This window comes from Eubalaena glacialis, chromosome 15 (genome assembly GCF_028564815.1).
Source record: "Eubalaena glacialis isolate mEubGla1 chromosome 15, mEubGla1.1.hap2.+ XY, whole genome shotgun sequence".
In the NCBI taxonomy this organism is placed as follows: Eukaryota; Metazoa; Chordata; class Mammalia; order Artiodactyla; family Balaenidae; genus Eubalaena; species Eubalaena glacialis.
In genome coordinates, this window is record NC_083730.1 from 74,838,831 (window position 1) to 74,858,850 (window position 20,020).

Genomic DNA, 20,020 nt, shown 5'->3' on the forward strand with positions numbered 1-20,020 from the left:
CACTCTGGCTAATGTCAGCCTATTTGATCTTCATGAAGCTCTCCTATGCAGGCTGAGCAGGCATTATTTTCCTCATTTTATAGATGACAAAACAGGAAGTTATTAACCAGTTATGATTTTAGGATTTCTGATGCTACCTCTTGCAAAAAAAAAATCCCAGAGAAAATGAGCATAAAAGTATACGCTCAAAAAAGGGTAGAAATTAACACAACATTGTAAATCAACTATACTTCAAAAAAAAAAAAAAAGATTCAAATTGACTGGACTGGTTGAAACTAACTGAACTATTGATACTTTTGCATGGATAGAATTAACCCTCGATCGCACTCAGCTCTGCCCAGTAATTACTGAGTACACTGGTTTGTCCAGTGGACTTGACGATAATTCAAGAAAAAAATGGAATGCATATAAAGTTGTCACTACAGAATAGGTGGTGCCCGTGAACACTCCCAAGAGGAGGTTCCATTAATTCCATCTAGGTTAAATACTGACTGTGCCTCTACCGTGCCTGGTCAGTGCTAAACCCTGGGGATTCAGAAGTGAAACAGAAACGGTTTCTGCCCCGGAGCAACAGCACAGTCTAGTGGGTCAGACAGACGCAGGACAGTACCTGCCATGTAGCGCAGCAGGTCCCATGATGCAGGGATGTATAAGGTGCCATATATGCACATGCACACGCGCGCACACACACACACACACACACTCAGGAGGGATGCCCAGCCCAGCCTGGGGGTCCAGGGAGATCTCCCTGAAACACCACCAAGCTGGGCCTCGAAGGACCTGTAAACAGGGACAAAGAGAGCAAGGAGCAGGAGAGTAGGAAGATTTTGCTACACGCGCCCTCCAGTGAACACAGGAGGATGATCTGGTCTCTGTGGTAAGAGGTTCCACTGAGAATTCATAAATGTCTATTCAGGTTTATAAGTCAGTTCCTTATAAGTCTGGTTAGCATGAGTTGGTTTCTCAGAACTTGATCATCCCTGGGTGAACTAATATTCCAGTTTCAGAACGTGCAAAGCTAACACTCAAACCCTGGGCGAGTGGTTGAGCCAGGAGTTCTCAGCACCCGAAGGCCTAGTAGCCATTCATCGACGGTTATTTTAAGTAAGTCAACGATACCTCCAATCCGAATGGGGCTTCATAATTTACAGAGAGCTTGCCCCTACATTTCTTCACTTAATTCTCACAATGCCACTTTTCTGATGAAAGAACCAAAACAGAGAAGATAGACGACGTGTCTACAGTCGTACGGCCCATAAGGGGCCGGACGAGACTGACAGGTTCCCAGTTCGGGGCTCTTCCTGTAGAATCCCGAGGTCAGATGGCAGGACGGTGTGACCTGAAGCCACAGGAGCAGCAGGTAGAGCTGGATGGATGCAAGTCTACCTTAAAACCACTCCTGGCGATGGCTTAGATGGATCCAGAACCCCCTTCCTACCAAAATGAAGTTTGCAAAGATGCAAAGGAGACGGAAGACTTGTACACAGAGTAAGGTAAGCAGCCTGCAGGTGGAGACGGAAAACTCTCTCCACTGTTCTCCCATGGGTGCCTCCCTCATTTTGAACTCAAGTTCAAAAGTCACAAAGACCCCGGGATGTGCTGAGGCCTTATTTTTATTTTGTGCTTTACGGGGCGTTCAGCAAGGCCTTGTCCCATATGCCATTCTTCAGGGCCTAAGCAAACAACTCACCTGACCCACTGATCAGCTAGAGCCCCCCAAAAGCTCCCCTCCACACAGGATGCTGACAACAGGGAAACTCCAGCTCTGCAGGGCCTTATACTTAGGGAATGGGGTCACTGGCAAGAAACGCTGGCAGGGCTTGTTACAAATGTCTTTGCTGCTGGGGCATGTATTGTTTGGCTAGAAGGCGTAGGCTTCTCTCAGAGAGAAGGAATGTCCAGAAGTATTTTGGACAGTAAGAGACATTCTCTGCAGCCAGCTACACAGCGCTCCTTCCTACCAATGGGTAGGAGCAAGCAGCTGAATATACCAACAAGCTCGCAAAATCGGGACGTTCCCCCCCACCCCCCGGAAAAGTGAGACAGCAAATAACACACCTTGGATTGGCTTCACAAACCTTGGGATAGCTCCTCGACGGCCCCCAAGAGCCCTCAGGCCCCGTCCGTGGAAGCCGGAGCCAGTGTATCTTCCCGTGAACGTCTGGTACACCGGTATCTAAGCCCCCTTCGTGAGCGCAGAGGGAGAAAGGCCACATTGTACAGGAAACGCAATGGCAGCAGAGGCAACCTAGCCAGCCAGAAATAACAGGCACACGAAGGAAATGTTTTTGAAATAACTCAAAAATTCCAAGAACTAATTGTCTCAACTGTCCCCGGTTCTCGGCCCTTTCTTTGGGATGCAGCCCATGCCATATTCATGGGTCGCCAAGTCCTAACCTTTCCAGGGCGCCCTTTCCTTCCCCGTCCCCCAGCCCCGTGAGCCATGCGACGTCCACTCACTGTGTGCCCGGCTCTGTGCTTGGTCCTCGGGGTCCCTGCAGGGCAGTGCTGTCCAAGAGAAAGGACATCTTCTCCACCTGTGCTGTCCAATACGGCAGCCACCGGCCATAGAGGCCCATGTTCTGAACACTTGAAATGCGATGAGTGTAACTGATGAGCTGAATTTGTCATTTTATTTGATTTTAATTAAATTTTAATTAGCCACGTGCAGCTACCAGCTATGATATGGGACAGCACAGCTGTACCGGGAGCTTGCAGCCTAACGAGAGTCAGGGCAGAGAACAGAGGACCCCGTGCCTTAGTTCCCAGCCACTGCTCTTGTTACATTATGTCCCAGCTCCAGAACTTTCAATGATGCAGCATTATCTATAGAACCCAGAGTCCTTGTGCTTGCTTTCTATGGCAGCCAGTTAGCCATGCCATGTCACTAACTAAATTTCACTCCTCCAACACTGTCTGACCTCAGGGAGCTTATAATGCAATCAGCAAAAGGGATTTATAATAAAAAGCTTCCTTGTATCAGCTCTCACACTATCCCTCCCACACTCCATGCGTTCTCTGCTCCATCCCCGTCTATGTCATCGTCCTCATCAACTCTCCTACTCTGGGCCTCTAGCACAGCCTCATCTCTCCTGTTTGCCTCCCCACGTCCCGTCCACCTTCCAACGTTCACGCCTTCTCCAGGAAGCCCTCCCTCACCACCCTAGCTGCAAGCCACGCTCTTCCCTTTTGACATCTTACAGCACCTTCTCTCACCGTGCTGGTGAAGAAACCGAGGCTCAGAGGGTAAGTCACTCATCCAAGGTCATATACTTAGAAAGGGATAGGAACCCAAGGCCCCAGACTATGTTCCTGGACCTATTTACCTACTAACGGGTGGTGATGTTATCTTCATACCAGTATATTTTAACTTCACGATGGGACTCCAGGGCCAGGACACACATAATTTTTTAAGTCTCCCTCCCTGCCTGACGTATAATAGAGTCGATACTCAGAAGTAAATACTCATAAACTGGCCGAGCTGTACCCTTCTCCAGCCTCAAAGCATTTTGTGACTAACTCACTTTGGTCATCTCTGAGCAGCTGCAACAGTGGGTGCTCAACACACAGGATGAACAGGACAGAAAAGACTCACAGATAACAGAGAACAAACCAGTGGTTACCAGTGGGGAGATGGGAGGCGGGAGGGGCAATATTAGGGTAGGGGATCAAGAGGTACAAACTATTATGTTATGCAATAAGCTACAAGGATATACAGTACGACACAGGGAATACAGCCAATAGTTTTTAAAACTATAAATGGAGTATAACCTTTAAAAATTGTGAATCACTGTATTGTAACCTGTAACTTATATTATACATCAACTATACTTCAATAAAAAAATAAATTAAAAAGATGCCCTATTACTCAACTAAAACATGTAACCTGGGAAAATAGTTCTCGAGCTTCAATCAATTATCAGACACCTCTAACTAAGCATTACAACCTCTGGAAAAAACAAAAGACTCACTGCATAAATGCAGTTACTGTCAGGTCCTCTTGGCAACCAAGTGTTTCAAACAACACAACTAAGTTCTCCGCATCACTGGAGTCCTGAGAGCCAAGGCTACGACTTCTCCGTCTCTGGACGCCCCTCAGATGTGCACTCAGTAAATGTGAAACCGATAGGAAACATCTTTGCGTGTGTCATGCTGGGCATGTCATACATATTAACCTAATATTAACCTAATCCTCAGCATCCACCTACGAGTATTTTATACGGGGAAACTGAGGCTCAGAGACATCAAGTCGCTTGTCCAAATTCACGTGGCCAAAAAGTGGAAAAGGCAGAAGACACCAGGAGTCTCACCTGTAAGCATCGAACCTCTGCTGAATTGACACCCATGGGGAAACACAGAGTCAAGAAAGTAAGTCTGCTTCTCTTCCCCAACAATTCAGACCGAAAACCATCTGGTGGGCAGAGCAAGGCAGGCCCCTGGGTCAGGGAGAGGGTGTGGTGAGCAGCGGAGAGGTGGCTGCAGAGATGGGAGGTTGGTTGCAGATAGGGGGGTTGATCAAACAAGTAAACACTTTAGGGACAATGGGAGCCAGGTTCCTCACTATCAGAAAAGGGATTACAAATATGGAGAGAGAAAAAACTAGAATGAACCCAGAGATGTTGGATCAGAATTGAAGGTATTAGCTTGAATTCATGGTTTTCAATATACTTAAATAGAGAAAAAAATACAGATGCAAACGTGTGTGTGCACGTGTGTGTTTGTGTGTGCACATACCTCCACATATTCCCTAATTCTGCCCACTGAAAGGGCCTGCGGAGAGCAATGCCCCCAACAGTAATAATAACTACACTTACCTCAGCTTCTTTGTTTTTGTTTTCCCGATTAATTTGGTATAATTCTATTTCTTCAAAAGAAAAGTCCTTAATTAATATTGTTTGTTTTTAGAGAGTAGAAAGAGTTTCAAGGAATCTTTATATAGAGTACATGAAAAAAAAAATGTAATATTTTCTGCTTTTTTAACTTAGTGGACATTTAGTTCTCAGATATGCCCATAGATCAACTAAAACCCAAATAAATGGAATGTGACAACCTGTATCTACCACTTTCCATGTTCTGCATTCCACTGTCAGATTTCTAGGTCCAGCCCCAGCTTCTAATCTCATCCATCAATTATCCCTCCCAATTATTATTCACAGGGGTTAAAATGCTTCATAAATTCTTTATTAAAAATTTTTTTTGTTGAAGTATAATTGACCTACACCACTGTGAGTTCCAGGTGCACAAGATAGTGATTCACAAAATAATCACCACCTGCCTCGGTTTTGAAATTCCATTCTCTACTAAGAGGAACTAGGTAGGGCTCCTTGGAGAAATGAGGGATTCCAGAGATGGGGGATGGAAAGTACAAGATGAGGTCTGCCATCTGGTGTCAGAAAATAAAGCAGTGCTTAAAGGAAGATGTGGATACGTCAAGGGACAGGGAAGCCAGCTTGAATGAGACCCCACAGGCTAAATCGGGGACAATTTGAACCTTGAAGTCAAGAATACAATTAACAGACTATGAACCGATGCATGAAACAGACAAACAGGAGTCCACACAGATATAAATAAATGGAAAAGTTGAGGGGGCATCGGGTACTGACCTAATTTCAAAGTATTCCCCCCCAAGAAACACTTCTTGATAAAGGTGGAAAAGAATACCTGTGCAGTAAAGAAGCCAGGCAAAGCCCCTTGATGACCACAGTGACCATCACCGGTGATGAGACACATGGCGTTGCACGACCCGAATCTAATTTTGAGGGAACATCAGTCAAACCCAAACTGAGGGACATTCTACAAACTGACGGGCCTCTCCCTTCAAAAGTGTCCAGGTCACGAGAGTCAAAGAAAGACTAAGGAATGTCCCAGACTGAAGGAGAGTCAGGAGACAGGACCACTACATGCAGCAGGCGATCCTGACCTGGATCCTTTACAACAGAGGACACTGTTGGGACAAATGGTGGACCCTGAATGGGGTCTGAGGATTAGAAAAATGTTATTTGTACTATATTTGCAACTTTTATGTAAGTTTTTGTTTCTGAATTTTTAAAATTACTTTTTAAAAATTTTTTTAAAAAATTCCACTTAACTGGATTTTGGCAAAAACACTCCTTTTAATTCTTCTCTATTTGCCAGTGATTAAAAACTTAAGACCCTCTCACTGGTCATCATCACTGGCAGACGTCCTGGCTTTCTGCTTCCCTCTTGGATGCTCTGACCCTCAGCACCTGAGATCTCTCGCTGCCTCAGGACCATTTCCCCTCTGTGTTTCCATAACAGCAGCAGCCTCGCTTCATGCCTAAGGCAGTGGAGGATGATGGGAAGCTCCCTTCTCTGGGTTCCTCTCGGTCTATGGCTGTCCAGATTTCGAGAGCCTCGCACACACACAGCCCTGGCCCACGTAAGACCTAATTTTAGCGTTTTCCTGCTCTGAGACCACACTTTCGGAAAAGTGGGGGGCCAACCTGCCCGGGCAAGCCTCCCATTGTGATGGGCACGCGAAGTCAGGACGCTGCAGACCTGCAGGATGTGACTCAGCATCCTGTTTTCAACGGCTGGGGTGGCCAGCAGATTTGGCACCAAGCACTGCAGCTGACTTCACCTCTCAAGACCACAAATACCCAGGTTAATTGCTGGGATGGGCCCGTGGCATCAGCTCTCCCTGTGGACCTCAGGGCCAAACCTAAGAAAACCTGCCTGTCTGCCCATCTCACTGGGTTTCCTCACGAATGCCCATCCACAGGTATCTACCAGGAACAGTTCTTCAGAGAAACTGACCTGGTGGTATTTTAAGGACACCATGAGTCAAGCAACTGATTTTGTTTCTCTCTTTGCTTTGACTCCCAGGAAGCTCAAAGTCAGATGCGTAGCCAAACTCTGGTAACTATACCAACATTATGCCTTGAATTCCACGTACAAACCTTCTCCTCACTTTGCTTTATTTTCCCCTATGTTCACCATGTTCCACTTTTCCAATTTTAAATCATACTGTTCCCTCTGAATGTTATAAGCTGTTTCAAATCGCTTTTGGGCAGAGCTATGGTAGACACAGAACACATGCTACCTTTGGAGGGTAAGGACTCTTTTTTTATTTAACATGGAATCCCCAGCATTCAGCACAGAAACCAATACACATATAGGCACCAAACACGCTGGGTTGGCCAAAAAGTTCGTTCAGATTTTTCCATCACATCTTATGGAAAACCCGAACGAACTTTTTGGCCAACCCAATACACTGGCTGGATTGATAAGGCAAATATAACTCTAAATAAAAACCGTCTCCGTTACCAGGTTGCTTCGTAAGCAGCACATCTCCCTCCCACTCCGTGTGGCGGGGCCTGCACAGGGCTCCCGGGCTCCTGAGGAAGCCCCCTGGCCGTATGGCTCAGCGGCCTCCACCCCAGAAGCGAACAGCCACTCCCAACTTCCAGCTGCTTCAGACAAGACACGGAACAGCGGGCCTGGACATCTGGGAAGAAGGGACAAGCAATTTCCAGAGGCGGCAGCGGGCCCGGCTCTCCCCGAACCACACCAACAGTCCCCTCCCTTGTGGGTCCCGATCTGGGGACTCGTGCCTTGAGAACTCTCGGCAAGCGTGTGGGAATCACTTCTGCCAGCGCGGGGAGGCCCCCGGCAGGGAGGGCACCAGACGTTTCCTAAGGCGGGGCCTCTGAGGCCTTCTCTGAAACAAAGTCTTCTTAAAAATAGCTTCAAAAGTAGCCATTCAAGGGAAAAAAAAATTTTTTTTAATCTGTATAAATAAATAAATAAAGGCAGACAAGATACCATGCTTCGCCTGGTACCAGGCTCAGTGTACCTTGGAGGGAAACAGGTCAGGCGTTGGCTGTTTTTTCCCTTGGGTTCCACTCAGTTGACCTTTTGGTCTTTGGTCTGGGGGGGAACACGGTCAGGAAGGCGGCAGAAGGGACTCTCGCTTCCCACCATCTATGAACATAACGGTGCCCTGTGGCTGGCAAGGACCAGACACTACACACTGTGCAAGACACCCTCTCAGCCTCATAGAAGCCCCCTGAACCGAGGAGGACCCTTCCTGTTTCGGGGAGGGCAGGGGGCTGGCCCGAGGTCACAGGCGGTCAGGTGGTGGGTACAGACGCGACCCAGCAGCCCCGGCCCGTCCAGGCACAGCCAACGGCACAATTCCATAATTTACACGGCGGTCTGGGCATTGTTGATCCTCTCCCCACACGGCGGGGCAGGACGGCCGGGGGGTGCCCTCATCAGCACATTGCCTCTGCCGCGGGAGTGGGAACCACCGCCAGGGCTTTCCACACCCCCGAGTGGGAGCCTTGTGGGCCAGACGCGTGGTCTTACCCCCAGCCCCCAGCCCCATCACTCAGCACGCCCTGCAAATGGCTCCTCCTGACTTTGATTAATCCTCTTTGATTAATCCTGTTTTCTTCCTGCAGCCTTCCTCGAAACAGAAAGACTCCCGTGGATGTCCTCCTAGTCTTAGGAATTTCCCACTACGCTGCCCAGATCCAGGGTATCTGACCACAGCACGACATACGCCAAGGATGAATTCTAAAGGCGGGAGTCCCTTCTGTTCAGACGGCCGCCGCCGTGCGTGTGGCCCTGCTCCGGGGTGAAGCGCGCCTGGTTTGATGCTCACTGAGGGGGAAGTGGGTCCGAGCAGAGGGTCCACCTCCTCTCAGCAGCCACACCAGTTCTCTCCATCTCAGCGTGACTTGGCGAGACGCCCCACACAGGGCTAACCTTGCTCTCAGCCTAAGAAGAAAGGAGAAACTCTGGACGGCCTGTTAGAAAGCTACCGAGAATGGTTAGAAGTGGTAACAAGGTAACACAGAACTAGACTGGTGGGTGTGAGTGAGGACTCTCGTTCTTGCATTTGGAAGCCATAATCTAATCTCATCTCTTCACTTTACAAAGGAGGCAGTGGGGGCCCAGAGACCTTTAGTGACTGGCCTAAGGTTGCACAGCAGATGACACATTGTAGGACAGAACCTAGGTTTTCTGACTCCCTCTCACAGCTTTGCTCCATTTATCACGAGGGTGATCGGGTACCACGATCACCCAGGAAGAAAGAGCTCGCATGAACGAGCATTCTTGGTGTGCACACAGGCACCCCTGGTGTGCAAACACGCTCCCCCGGTGTGCTAAGTACACAGGAAGAATGAGACCAGGGCTTCCAGGCATTCTTTTGAAGTCTAAGCACTGGTATTTCAAAAGTTTAATGAAACCTACTAGACCCAGCAAAATCCATTTTAAGTTAACCTTAATAACTTTAATTATGTTCCAACAAAATCAAATTAACTCTTCACCTCTGTTCTCACGGGTCCCCATTCTAGGATGAGTTTTCTAACGACAACAAAAAATATTTAACACATACTGAAGGCGAATTCTGATTTTAAAATCAAACGTTCCAACAAACTGCCAGGAAGAATACCGGAGTTAAACCGACAGGAAGAGCAGAATGGTACAACGACCCCAGAACGTTACACGTGTGTGCACCACAGTGTTTCAGGCTGGGAGTCGACGGGAGGTAGCTGCCTCTAAAGCCACGCGGGTGGGGACAGGAAGGCATGAGCTGAACACAAACCTGCAGGTGCCCTGTGGGGACAGGAGCGGCAAGGAAGGGACACAGGTTTCTGAGTCACAGTGACCTGCATCTAAACCCTGGCTCCAGCCCCTGGGAACTGCAGTTTCCTACAATGAGGCAGGCACCTCGTGGGGGTGACAGACACGAGACAAGCTGCATCAAGTTCCCAGCCCAGTGCCTGCACATACAGGCCCCCGCTGAACGAGAGCCACGAGGAGCACCCCTCACCCTCCCTGCTGCCCGTCCAGGCGACTGCATGGGAAGGGACATCGAGTACAAGTCTCACTCTAGGTCAAGGTCAGGGAGCTCACAGGACAGGGCACATCGCTCACGGTGGGGCCCCTGGGGTTCAGGCCAGAAGGGAGGATGGCAAAGCCACGGGAGGCAGGCTTGCGGAGATGGCTCTCGAATTTTGAGGCTCAGAGCACAGGCTTTGGAGTCAAAGAGACTCGGAGCATGAGGGTCCTGGCTCCATCACTTCCTACTAGGCCACCTACCTCCCTGAGGCTTTGTCTTCTCATCCAGAGAATGGGAACAGAAGTGGTGCTTTCCTTACACAGACTAAATAAAACGCCCATGAGGCAACTCACAGAGCAGAGCACGTTTGAAGGGCTCACTTCCACAGCCTCCGTCCCTAGTTCACTTTTCCTCCTCAGCACCTGCTAACACACTTAATGTACCTGTTCATCTTACCTACTGTCTTGTCTCCCCCAACAGAATGTCAGCCACAAGGGCAGGGATTTCTGTGCTTTGTTCACTGCTATATTCTCAGCTCCTAGGACAGTGCTTGGCACACAGTAAGTGCTCAGTAAAGATTTGGTGAATGAATGGCTTGTGAGCAGATCAGGACGGGGGTGCTGAGACTGAGCTAACAGCACCTATATTGCCAAACTGCAGGGGGAAATCGCAGGAAAAATTTCTCTGTCCTTCGCTTCCTGTGTGTCGTCCAAGACCACTCTGAGTTCCTCACCATGAAATAGAACTTGGAAAATTCAATTTACAAGACCTCGATGGCCATCCGGTGCACACCAGGCACCGGCAGAGGTGACGGGAGAGGCGGGGAAGGCTCTGTCCTTAGGGTGGGCTCATGGGCAAGTGGGCAGGCGCCGCGGGCAGTGGCTCAAGGCCTCGTGCTCAGAAGGGCTCCGAGCTTGGTTAATGCTCTGCTGTTGCCACCTTGAAATTCTTCATCACTTTTTAAAAAGTGGATCCACAATTTTCATTTTGCACTGGGCTCCACAAATTATACAGCTGATCCTCCTAGCAGAGAACATTTATGTACTTCGGTAAATACTACACAACGAGTCCCAAGTCTCAAGGAAATACTAAGGAGAGAGAAATGCCTGTGGGGAAAAAAAGGAAGAGTCAGAAGTGACCACAGGAAGCGACCTGAGGAGGCAGAGGCGGGGCATTTGTCGAACGTCTATGATGCCGCAGGTTATTTTGCCCATTGGCAAATGAGGCCCGCCCAGGTCATATGACAGCCAGGTGAGGTGACAGATGACAGAGGTGGAAGCCAAACCCAGGCCTGTCCCTCCCCAAGGCCAAAGCTCATGGAAAAAATGTCTAAAGGTCATTGGAGGTGTCATTGCAGAGGCCAATATGCAACATGGGGCAAACACAAGAGATGCCAAGCCTCCAGGTGTGAAGGAGCGTACGGGTGCTGAGTGGAGAACATGACGGTCTCTGGCATGTGGTCGACTCCTGCCGGCTCCCTGGGGCTCCTGGCCTCTTCCCACCAGCCAGTGATGCCTTTATATAAGTGATGCCTTTACACCCCGCCACATCTGTAACACTGAACAGAAACCTACTCGGTTACATGTCTTGTTTTCTCTACATTAGACTGGGGCATCTCAAGAACTCCCACAGACTGAGACTGGTGGGCAGATTCTGAGGTTGCCCAGGACCCCAGGCCTTGGTGCAGGCACCCTGGATGAGCCCCCTATGCTGAGTGTGCTGGGACCAGGGAACAGGATGGGAGAGCTGCTCCCTTCATTAGGTTATACCCTATGGCAAAGGTGATGGGATGGTCCCTCTCCTGATGGCATTCCCTGACAGCATCAGATTCTCCTGTCGCCCTTGAAGCAGCAAGCCACCAGCCGTGGCATCTACGGCTACAAGAGAACGCATTCTTCCAAGAACCAGTGTGAGCCTGGAAGAGGACCCAAGCCACAGATGAGATCCCAGCCCTGGCCAACACCTTGACTGCAGCCACGTGAGACCCCCAGCAGAGGACGCAGCTCAACCATGTCCGGGTTCCTGGCCCACAGGAGCTGTGAGGGAATAACCGTGTATCGTTTTGGGCCACTGAGTTTGGAGTAGCTTGTTACACAGCAGTAGATAGCTGATACAGCAGCCTGCTGCACAGAGCCCGGATGCCGCAAATGCTCAACACCTCTTGGCAGGACTTAAATGGACAGACTCTCAACAGTCACAGTCAAGTCTTGACGGCTAAGAAACCGCCCAGGAAGGCAGAGAGAAACCTCAAAGGGTGGACAGGCCTCGAAGAAGAGGTTGTGAATAAAGATTGGGAAGTGTGATCTGCAGAGCAAGGACACACCAACCACCACCCCATCCTGACGCTGTCGGGGAGGGAGAAAAGCTTATAGGGAGAGCGGGGTCCTCTGGGGATTTCCAGGTCAAGACCAGAAGGAGGAGAGGGTAGAGGGAAAGGCAGAGGTGTAAGGGAGTTCACAGTTTACCACTGAAACCAGATAAAACAGAGAAGACAAAGTCCTGCTGCTTTGGCCCAAACGTTTGCTTGGGCAAGTAAGAAAAGAAATTAAAAGAACTCTAATGATCATTTTCACGTGCTTGACTTGAAATACTGGATGAAAAAAACCAAAAAAAAAAAACAAAACAGCAAAACATTCACTCCTGATCCACACTCTGGAAACAACACAACCATATTCCCTCCCCAGGGCCCTGCCTGGCACACAACCACTTACGCCTCATGCCAGACTGAGGCGACTCCCAGGACGGTGAAGGAGCCAGGAGCTGCTGCCAGCAGGCCATAAGCTCACCAATTCCCACAGTCTGAACAGCGCAGCTTCCCAAAGGGGATCACTGGAGGCCGGCAGCCATCTGCACACGCAGAGAGCAGGGGAGAGGGAGCGAGAGCTGGGTCCACGGCTCTGCGTCACTCAGCTTCCCTCTGGGCGGGCGCTGAGCAGTTCTCGAGATGTCCGCCAGAAGGCCTTCAGAGAAACCATCCGGATGACAATAAAGATTCTGCAGAAGGTGCGTTCCTATTTACACCTTACAGAGATGTCACTGGGTAAAGGACGCAGGCTGGTCCAAGTCACAGGGCATCCACAGGGGTGGCCCTCTCAGCCCCACACAGTGGACGCGGCACCTGCTGGGGGTCAGGGCCTCTACTTCTGGCTGTGAACCTAACGCTGATAGGAACACCATCCTCTGAAGACCGAACGTAGCCACTGTCCTCCACGCCCATCGTGGACCTGGCTCTGTGCAAGGAGCCCCACACAAACTATTCGCCAACCCCGAAAGGTCGTAGCTGTATCCATTTTACAGATGGAAGAACGGAGACCCACAGAGGCACAGTAACTCCCAGATGCATGCTGGCACCTCTACTAGTGCAGAAGCCAGACTCCGAGCCTAGATCTGCCTGACTCCAAAGCCCACATCTTTCCTCGACACATCTTTCTCACACATGAATGCAATTTGCTGCAGAATCAAAACAAAGTTAATATGTTTAAACCGCTGAAGTGCTATGTGCAGGCAGAGAACTAAGACCCTGTCACTAAGATGGCACCAACAGTTAGGGACGAGACAAACACACAGGTACCTGCCAGGGAAGGCAGATATGGTACCCAGCACAGAGAGAAACCAAGAGCCACCTGCCGAGGAGAGGGAAGCCACAGAGGTCTGGGATGGGAGCACGCTGAGCTGGCCATGAGGACTGTGGCCAATTGGAAAGGGAACTGGCTTAGAGAAAGAGCCTGGTCAGGGAGCAAGGGTAGGACTGAAAAACGGCACATTCATTTGACGAAAGGCCAGTGACGAGGGTGAAGGAGGAAAAGAGCGTGGGGACCAGCAGGAAGAAGCAGGGGCGCTTCCAGACTGGCGTCCCTCTGACAGTGGGGATGATAAACTGACACAGAGGGATGGGTTGATGGGTGGCCCCTCAGTGCATCAGGGGAGGTACAAGGACCTGACTGATGGTGCCACCAGTGGGGGACAGGGGAGGAAGAGGGCAGGTGAGACAGAAGATCCAATCCACGGATTCAGCAATTTACTGACTACACGTGGGTCTAAGATCACTTCTTGGAGGACCCGAAAGATGAAACTGTCAATTAAGGGTAGACAAAGGGGCAAGGAGAGAGAAATATCCTGCGGGCCCCAGTTTCTCTCCCTCCCCAGCACCCTTCAGAAACCAAATCAGGTCAGATTAACTTCAGGATGAATGTGAAGCAAAGAGAAATCTCCTCTCCCCAACTCTCCTCCCCAAGACGAGCAATGAATGAGGGACCATTCCACACATTTTTTTTCTCTAGGAGAAGCTTAGGGAGCACAGGCCTGAAAATGCAAATCCACACGCAGATGCCAATGAGTTTCAGTCAAAGCTTACACCGGGACAGCAGGACTTCTCTTGTTTGGTTCGGAGGGTTAGAAACCAGGACGGTGTCCACTGCCTAAAACGGGGCGTGGACGTCAAGGTGAATGAAGAGGGGAGGAAAGGGGAGCCTGTGAGGATGGGCTCAGAGACCAGGTCCCCCCCCAGCCCAGGTCTCCCAGAGCTCACGATGGCACTGGGGACCCACTGAGAGCAGTGCAGAGGGACTCACGGGGGTCACCGGGGCGATCTGACTTCCTAGGAGGCACCACCACAAGTCAGCGGGGCTCTTGGGTTCTAGCCCTGCTGCGGCCTCTACCCACCTGGGCGAGCACGGCAAGTTCCCACGCCTGTACGTGCAACACAGCTGCTCAACTGAACCACGAAACTGGTCCCCGGGAAGGTGGTGTCCTGTGACAAACTCAGGTGTTGCGGGCAACGGAGGCCCCGCTTCGAAGGCAACCTTGGGCCTCGGAGTCCTCACCTGCGACCTGGGGGGAATACCCCACCTCCTGGGGTCGTTGTGAGGGTTAGATTTGGCAACGCAGAGAGCTGCCGTCACTTCCCTTTGTACGGTCCTCTCCAGCTCCAAGCTGTGCAGAGAAAGGGACCTTTTATTGGGCCAGCAGCACATACACATTTTCCTATCACTGCTATTTGTAACTTCTTTATTAATGGAAACAATTCAAAACACTATGCTGTCAGTTCAGGAAGGGCAATTGAAAAACGAAAGGCCGTCTAAGTGAGAGGCTTAAATGCCATCTCTGGGGCAAGAGGCCTGGAAGAAAAGGATCAGCTTGAGGGGGAGAAGAGTCCAAGTCCATGTAAGGGCTGGAGAGGAGCTGGGGGCGCGGGGATGGTGCCCCGTGAGGCGGTCAGCAGGCCCTCCGCCCCACTCCCCCTCCCCCATAGTCTCTGGAGCAGACTTCACTCCTCCCCTCCCCGCCTCCACCACTTGGGAATCCAGCTGATTCCAGCCTTTGAGACTCCCAGCAACCCAGACCCCCGGTCTGAAGAGCAAATGTGTCACTGCCCCTGCTCCTCCCTCCAGCATAACGTGAAAACGAGGACCCACAATTGTGATAAGACAACTATTTCTCTACACACATGAGCTTTAGAAAAAATGGTGCCTCCCTTCCCTCAAACACACAGAAAACTTCAAAGACAGGTGAGGCAGAGTTCTACCACTTCCGCGTGTGAGTTGAACCAGGAGGATAGCCTGCTATCGGTAATGAATGGCTGACCCGTTTCTGAACACATATTTCCTTTTCCAATTAATTTTCCTCCTCCTCCCAAGATGAAACAGACATTACAAAAAGAAAAACAATCTCCTTTAAATTCTGTTTAATTCTTTTTTTTTAATCTAGCTGTTTACTTTTTTACACTCAAAGAGCCAGAGTTTAAGACTAGCTCTTTGGTGCAGAAGAATACATTATATAATGAAGTGCTAAATCTTCTGTAAACCAACAAAACACCCAATTTTTGGCAAAGAAAAACAAACGTGCTTTTGGCGTCTACTTGTGAATATAGCAACTGAGGACTACAAGCTTGAGAAACTTCTCAAATGAGTATACGTAAAGATTTCTCGCTGGCGCACACACACACACACACACACACACACACACACACACACAAAACACCTTGAATTAATAAACTGAGGGGTTGAATGTCTGTTTCAAATCAGCAATGTGCTTACCTCAAAAGGAATACCTTCCCAAAAGCAGGATGGAAAAGTGAGAACATATTAAAATGATTATTTTCTTTAAAGCAGAAGTAAAATCTGGAAGGAAGTTTATAAAGATATCATCACGGTAAAGCCAGGGGGGTGGAATGCTGGCAATTATTTTTTTTCTTCTCTAAATGTTACATAATGTTATTAAAGCTGTTTATAGTTAAACGTCTGGATCACTTGTAAAGCTCTCCTCCTGTCTATGTGTTCTGGATCGTTTTTAAAGCACTACTAAAAAGCTGGTGTAGTCTTTCTCGAGGGTCCTCCCTTTTGGAAAGGCACAAGAGTATTTCTTACCTGCTTGGAAGAAAGACTTCAGGACGAAAACACTAAGTCTGCTTACCTGTGGTTTAACTTGCGATCTTCATCGCTGCCAGCCTCCAACTGCAGAGAAAGAAAGAGAATGTCACAGCCCAGATGCCGCTATCGACAAGCCTCAGACACAAGGCTCACATTTTCTGCTCTGGTGTCTGCAACAGATACAGATGTCCAGGAAACCTGGTTCCTTCCAAAGAGCCGCACCCTCTCCTTACCAATCCTGCTCTGCTGCTCCCCTGAGTAATTTCCGCGGAAGAATTTTCAGGTTTCCTGATGTTTCCCCACATGCCTCCCCAAGGCATTGCAGACCAATGCCTGCTAACAGAGCGCTCCCGGCCGGCACTGCTACTCCACACGCTTGTTCAGCCCTGAGCTCTCCATTTTCCAGGGCTGCTTTGGAGCATATCCTGTTTTTCTGTTTTAAGGGGAGGGGGCAATGTCTTTAAGAGGCTGTTTCCTCCCTTCAAGCTAGGCAACAGCTGAGTGATCAACACCATTTTAAGCCACAACACACAAGTTAAAAAATAAATAAATAAAACCACCACCACCACCACCATTCCAGGCAAGTCTTTCTTAATGGAAGGTGGCCAGGATCAGGCTGCCTGTGGGTCCCGAAGCTCTTGGTTCTCTAAAAGGCTTAAAGTTTAATATAAAACTTTCTAGGCTATTGGTTTATTTATAGACATGAGAGAAAGAGACATTTAATATTTCCTAAATGTTACAAGGCCAAGAGGGTTAGAGGCTCCAAAAGTAACCACGATTTAAGCCCTAACTGCAATTTTTCTTTTTTTTTTTCTTTCAAGGAGAAAACTCAAATGAGAAGAAAACACACATCCCAACAACTCTGCACCGCTGGGACTTGGCATGTTTTGTATGTTACACAGAGGAGCCCATTGAATGGGAAAGAGGGAAACCTGGAAAGCAGTGACGGCTGGAAGAGATGCAAGGCCGACTGAGGACAGAAACCAGACAGAAGCCAGCGGTGGCGGGAAAAGGGTTACAGAGATCATGTAGAGAGAGGTCTGGGCAGCAAGGGACACACACCACAGGTGGCAATTTCACCAAGGAATGAGTCCAGCAGAGGGTCCTGGAATCCCTACGCCATCATAAGATCATGTATGTAACGCACTGGGCAGAGGCAGAGACCATCAGCTAGTTCCCACACTCCCCACCCGACAATGAAGGAGAAGTGGAAACATCGGGGACAGCTCTGCTGACCACAGGGCCACCAACTTCGGTCCCGAAGTGAAACATACACAAAACAACTCACACAACCGCAGGAACAAACTTAGCAGAGACTGCTGGGTCTAACCCAGTGGTTCTCAACCGGGGGCAACTGATCTCAGCAGGGGACGCCAGGCAAGGCTGGAGCCTTTTTTGGGAGGATGCTACTGGCATCTAGTGGGTAGAGGTCAGAGTGCTGCTACACTTCCTCCAACACACAGGACGGGCCCCTGCCACAGACGGCTCACCCCAACGTCGGCAATGCTGAGGCTGAGCAACCCTGATCCAACCCCGCCACCTCAAAGGGACTGGAGATCTGCCCATGAAAATGAGTCACCTTGAACGTTTGTCAAAAATCACAACGTTACAACCCATTCCTGAGAGCTGCTGCTTTACCTATTCTTGGGCTCTCTGCCTGTTCTCACAAAAGAATGAGACAAGATTAACAGTAAAATGACATAAATGAGATAATTAAAGATTGGGGGGAAAGGAACAAAACTTAAAAGGAGGGAAGCACTGCTTGGCAGGTCGGGCTGTGACCTCCCTTAGTTCCCACGCCGTGCAGCAGGACCACGGGCTGGGGAAGGAAAGAAATGCCCTGAGTGTCTCTGACTCAACAAAGGATGCACATTTTGAGGAGTAAGGAAATGATGGGGGGGCGGGGGGGATACAGACTTCAAAATCATTTAATTCTCGCTCACTCTCTGAGATTCTCAGGATGAAAGGCAACACAAGGTCAGTTATTCCAGAGAAGAAAGCTACATAGGCCAAAGAACACACGTTAGAGGGAAGCCAGTCCTTTCAGATGAGCTGAGGCCCAGAGAAGGGAAGTAACCTGAGGAAGGTCGGACCAGAGGCAGAGCCGGCCTGGCCCACGTCTCCTGATCCTGTGCACACACGCCTGCCCTCTCTGTTCCTTCTTGCATCTTCGTACCTCACCCCACCTGGAAGAAAGCCTCACCTTCCAGGGAACATCCCAGCCTCTGCTGGCTCCCTGGGCAACTAATGCCGATTTACTCAAGTTGAATAAAAGCTGGTTGAGTTTTATTCTTATTTTGGAGGTCACTGGCATTTGGTGAAAATAAGGCTTTCTATAATCATTTAAAATGTGCCTAGTGGAAACAACCCCAATGTCCAACAAAATGTACATCCATACCATAGAATATTACTTGGCCATAAAAAGGAATGAGGTCCTGACACGTGCTGCAACATGGATGAACCTTGAAAACATGATGGTGAGTGAAATAAGCCTGACACAAAAGGCCACATAGTGTATGATTCCACTCATATGAAATGCCCAGAATAAGCAAATCCATAGAGACAGAAAGTACATTAGTGGTTGCCTAGAGTTGGTGACAGCAGGGCAGGGGTGGTGGGAGGGAGGCTGTGGGTGATGGCTAAGGGGTGTGAGGTTTCTTTTGGGGGTGATGAAAATGTTCTGGAATTCGTGGCGATGCTTGTACAACTTTGTGCATATACTAAAAACCACTGAATTGTACACTTTACAATGGTGGATTTATGGTATGTGAATTCTATCTCAGCTAAAAAATGAAATAATAAAATAAGTTTTAAATGTGTCTAAAGCAGAAATAGATCAGGTGCAAAGTAACGCAGGGAATGTGGGGTTTAGAATCGGAGACCTAGGCTGAGAGGCTCTCTGTCTAACCTCTTCCTGGAGCTGAAATCTTCACTCGTTGTTTTTGCGAAGGGACCATGAGATTAAGTGCAGAGAAGTACTTTGTAAACTGCAAGACAGCAGTAGTAGAAATGATGTAGGGGAACAGATGTCTCTGTGGGGGGGGCCAGAAGCTACTGCGGACTCCTCAGCTGCAGGCTACTGGCCACCGTGCAGAGCAGGGACTGTTAGAATCTTCTGTCTGTAGACAAGATAACTCATTAATGGCTTCTCCTCGAGAGAAGGGGGCTGTGAGGTTCAACCCTGCAGCCACTCTGAGAGTGCGAGTCCCAGCAAAACAGGCTGAAGAGCTGCCCCACCAGGAGCTGGTGGGACAGGCAGGGCTGTTAAACCCCAAACAGGTCCTCTTCTCTCACAGACACACACAAACCTTTCCATGTTATCAGTCAACTTCCCCCCAGGGAGAAGGGGCCTGAATTGCTCAGATGCTGGCGGGGCCACTTCCTGGGCCTGCAGGGCCCCTCCTCCAGCCTCCTCTCCCTTCCCTAAGCAGCTCCCTGCCTCCTCCTCCAGCCTGCTGTGTCTGCAGGTCATCACTCGGTCCGGCCACAGATGTGAGTTTAGACCCAACTGGTTCTCCTGCTCAGAGGACTGAGGCCCAGACTGGCACGGTCCAGCCCAACTGTGCACTCAGAGGACCAATTCCCCAGTAACCCCAGAGCAAGAAGGAGCCAGTCCAGGACAGGCTGGGGTCACACGCAGACCCACAGAAACCCGCACAGCGCAAAGATGCACTTTCAGCCCCAGCACCGGTGCAATCCCAGCAACCCCAGAATCGGCCGCAGCCACACAGCCAGATGCACATAAACATGCAGCCCCGAAAGATACCATAGCAAGAAAAACCCAGACTCAGCTGCATACAAAGACATACGACACACAGTCACCCAGCACCCTGAGCTC

General features: G+C 49.6%; 1 protein-coding gene across 2 annotated transcripts in view; it reads right to left on the reverse strand.

Annotated features, from left to right (window-relative positions):
- The window catches only part of SSH1 (slingshot protein phosphatase 1), a 59,255-nt gene that overhangs the window by 38,401 nt on the left and 834 nt on the right, over positions 1-20,020 (reverse strand). Inside the window, exon 2 of one of the 2 annotated variants that reach the window (XM_061169379.1) lies at positions 16,226-16,266. In XM_061169379.1, coding sequence (XP_061025362.1) covers positions 16,226-16,266 — 41 coding nt within the window. Of the gene's footprint in view, positions 1-2,078; positions 2,144-16,225; positions 16,267-20,020 lie in introns of those variants that run through there. The other variant, XM_061169380.1, reaches the window with a different exon arrangement.